Source organism: Nestor notabilis, unplaced genomic scaffold (genome assembly GCF_000696875.1).
Source record: "Nestor notabilis isolate BGI_N333 unplaced genomic scaffold, ASM69687v1 scaffold19909, whole genome shotgun sequence".
NCBI classification, from domain to species: Eukaryota; Metazoa; Chordata; class Aves; order Psittaciformes; family Psittacidae; genus Nestor; species Nestor notabilis.
Window position 1 is genome coordinate 1 of NW_009944299.1, and position 3,506 is coordinate 3,506.

General features: G+C 55.3%; 1 protein-coding gene across 1 annotated transcript; it reads right to left on the reverse strand.

Annotated features, from left to right (window-relative positions):
• Positions 1-25: 25 nt before the first annotated feature.
• LOC104411848 (hydrocephalus-inducing protein-like) lies at positions 26-3,501 on the reverse strand (the record flags this gene model as incomplete). Its single annotated transcript, XM_010022379.1, has 5 exons — positions 26-241; positions 703-927; positions 1,582-1,812; positions 2,900-3,050; positions 3,344-3,501. Coding segments are annotated over 5 exons (981 nt in total), but the record flags the coding sequence as incomplete, so codon positions are not given.
• Positions 3,502-3,506: the final 5 nt, after the last annotated feature.

Sequence of the window (3,506 nt, forward strand, 5' to 3'; positions counted from 1 at the left end):
AGGGGATGGAGGTGGTGGTGCCAGCCTTGATGGGGAAGGGGCCCTGGGGCTTGGGTGGGAGGGCGAGGCCGATGAGAGGGATGCTGTAATCACCACCAAGTGGGGAGCAGAGCTGCAGCGTGGCCCTGGCTTCACCCAGCTGGCAGGGCTCGAAGGTCACCTCCACGCTCAGCTCCGAGCCCCTGGGGCTGGCAGGGGCCGCGCCGATGGTTTTCTCTGTCTGGAAGTCAGGACAACTTGTCTGCACAGGGGAGAAAAGAGACCATGGAGGGGGTGGGTCACAAAAGCTGACTCAGTACCTCAGGAAGAAACGAATGGTCCCCTGCCATCACACTGGTCGTGGTTCCTGTCCCCACGTCTGTCCCACCGTCAGCATTCCCCTACTGAACGGGCGTGAGAACTGTCCAAAGGTGCCAACCAGGGACAACCCTGCACCCAACCCCCAAGAGGCCTTTACTGGGCTGTAAGGTGGAAGTCCAGGCACCACGGAGCCTGCAAAAGCAGCTCCAACGAGGGCAGCAGAAGGGGGTCTGCAAGGGAGGACAGCCCTGCTGGGGGCAAGCCCAGCACTGGTGGGAAGACCCCTGGGCTCACAGGGCCACGCTGGCGATGCCAGACCAAGCCAGAGGGGCTGGACCCCTTGGTGGAGAGGGCTGGTGCTGGCCAGAGGAGCTGCCTCCCAGCCTAGCAGCCCAGGCTCACCTGGAGGAGGTACTCAGTCTTCTGCCGGGCATAGTTCATTATTTTTGTGGTGATGGTCTGACTAGAGCCCAGTGTGGTGCAGAAGTAGAGGGGCTTCTCTGGCCTGCTCATGAGGGCTTTCAGTTGCAGGTTGTAGTAGAAAGAGCCCAAGTCACTGCTCTGGAGCACCAGGCGCCCGGTGCTTTCACCCACTTTCAGGGGCTGGTACTCAAGTACAAGATCAGCCTAGGAGGAATGAGGGGAAAAGCCACTGAATCAGGCAGAGACATCAAAGGCAGGTCCCAGGATTAGGGAAATCGTTCCCTGGTCTGCTCATGCAGCGCTGGAAGGCTGGGCTGCCTTCCTTGTTCCGTCTCCCTCTCTCTGGGGCACAGCCTTGCTGCATCTAGGGGGACACTTCACTTGGGGGACAGTCCCCAAGGGCTGAGAGTCCTCCAGCACTATCCCAGAAGCTTCCCACGGTAAAATGCCCCTCTACTGCCTCAGGGCGCACACCATGGCCTATCAATCCAGACTGCAGGCACCCTGCGGCGGGCGGAGGCATGAAAAACGGCAGCCCCGTGGTGTGGGGGGGAGCAATCCCCCGCAGCCACTCTAAACTGAAAAGACACACTAAATAAAGAGCATGTGGCACAAGGACCTGCCATGTGAGGCCTGATGGCAGCATATCAGAAGGGGTAGCAGAGCAGACTCCACCAGCACAGGATGATTCCCACTAGGGATATTCTCACACACTGCTTCCCCTCTAGATTATCAGCAGATGGGAGCTGCCACCCTTGGAAAGAAGCCCCATAGGGTTCGTTCAGGGCATCACCCTTCAAGAGCACCCCCTCCCAGAAAGGCTGAAGTGAGAGTGTACTGGAGGAGCTTTGTACCTACCTCCGACTGTGCAGGAACAGTGAACTGTGGGGGAACACTGACTTCAGGTACTTTGCAGTCTATGGCAAACGTCACCGGGATGGACAGAGGGTTGTCCACCTTGACGGTGGATGACACTCTCTGCCGAACAGCAGTGGTCATTTCAACAGTGCTGATGGGTTCTGAAGGGGTGGCCTTGTAAGTCACCATGTAGAACAAGTATTCCCCTGTCACCTCGTTGAGGAAGGTCACCTGAATCAGAATAAAAAGGAAGGGTTGGTCATTCTGCACGTAAAAATATACCAGGTGTGCTAAGCCAGCCCAAAGAGCCCGCCAAGCGCAGCGCCCTGGTTTCAAGAATAGCTATGAGCAGCCACAGAGGAAGAGTGCAAGACAGGGGAAAGCATGTGTAGTACTTCACAGAACCCTAGAATGGTCTGCGTTTGAGGGGACATTAAAGATCATCTAGCTCCCATCCCCCTGGCACAGAACCTTCCACTAGATCAGGTTGCTCAAAGCCTTGTCTAACGTGGCGTTAAAACACTGCCAGGGATGGGGCATCCACAGCTTCTCTGGGCCATGTGTTCCAGCGTCTCAGCACCAGGACAGTGAAGAACTTCTTCCCAATATCCAATCTAAATCTCTCCTCTATCAGTTTAAAGCCACTCCCCCTTGTCCTATCCCTACATACCCTTCTACAAAGCTGCTCCGTAACTTTCTTTTTGGCCCTTTTAGGTACTGGAAATCTTCTCTAAGGTGACCCCAGAGCCTTCTCCCAGCAAAACAAGCCCAGCTTCCACAGCCCTTCCTCATAGGAGAGGTGCTCCAGCCCTCTGATCATCTTTCGTGGCCTCCTCTGGACTCGCTCAAGCAGGTTCACCTCCTCCTTATGCTGGTTGCAGAGCTGGACACAGTACTCCAGGTGGGGTCTCACCAGAGCAGAGGGGGAGAATCACCTCCGTTGACCTGCTGCTCATGCTCTGGGGATGTAGCCCAGCACATGGGGACGGGGTGGTTCTGGGCTCAAATGCACACTGTTGGCTCATGTTGAGGGTTCAGCTTCTTGTCAACCATCACCCTCAAGTTCTACTTTCTACCTAATGGTCTCCTGATTACCCATTGCTTCCAGCTCACCAATGTCCTGACCCACCTGTACTCAGCAGCCCACAGTGAGACCCTCACAGACACTATTGTGTGAGGGGGTGTGTGGAGAGGTGCCTGCTCTTTAGTACTCACCTAGGACACCTAGGAGGCATGTCGAAGTATGAAAACAGGCATGTACCTTCTTGGTGAGCCAAGAGCTCCTTGAAGGACCTCACAGTCTGATGTCCGCACTTACCACTGCGTTAATAACTACTTCTTTGTAGGAGAGGAATGTGAGCTGGTAGTCCTTCTTGGCAGAGCCTGGCACATCAATGTATTCCAGCCCCTGCAGCACAAAACTGTTTTCCAGCTTTTCTGGTTTGAGTATGTCTATCACCACCAGGAACCTGTGGGTGAGAGGACACAGTGAAGGTCAATGGGAGGGACTCCCATAGGTACAACACTGCCCCTCTCATCCTCAGTGCCTCAGGAAGAGAGCCAGCTCTTATCCACCTTGGAGGCAAGGCCTCCAGAATGGGTCTGTGTAGGCAGAACATGGGTAGTGTGTAGGCACCTATGGCCAAAAACGGCCAAGGAGAGCAAAAAGCTTTCAGGAAGTATATTCCAGGCAGTTGAAGGTTTCTTCCTTGTGCTGCTGCAGGGATTGGTGATGGGACGAGACTTCCTGGGCTGGACTCACCTCTGTGGTCTGTGTAGCCAGTTGGAGACAGGGATGAGCTCAGTGTGGGAAGTTCTACACGGCACCTGCCGGGAAATGACTCCTGAACACTCCGGGGCTTCAGCAGTTCCTTGCAGGCAGTAGTACAAGCCCATCCCATCTGGCAATGGGAAGAAGATGGAGC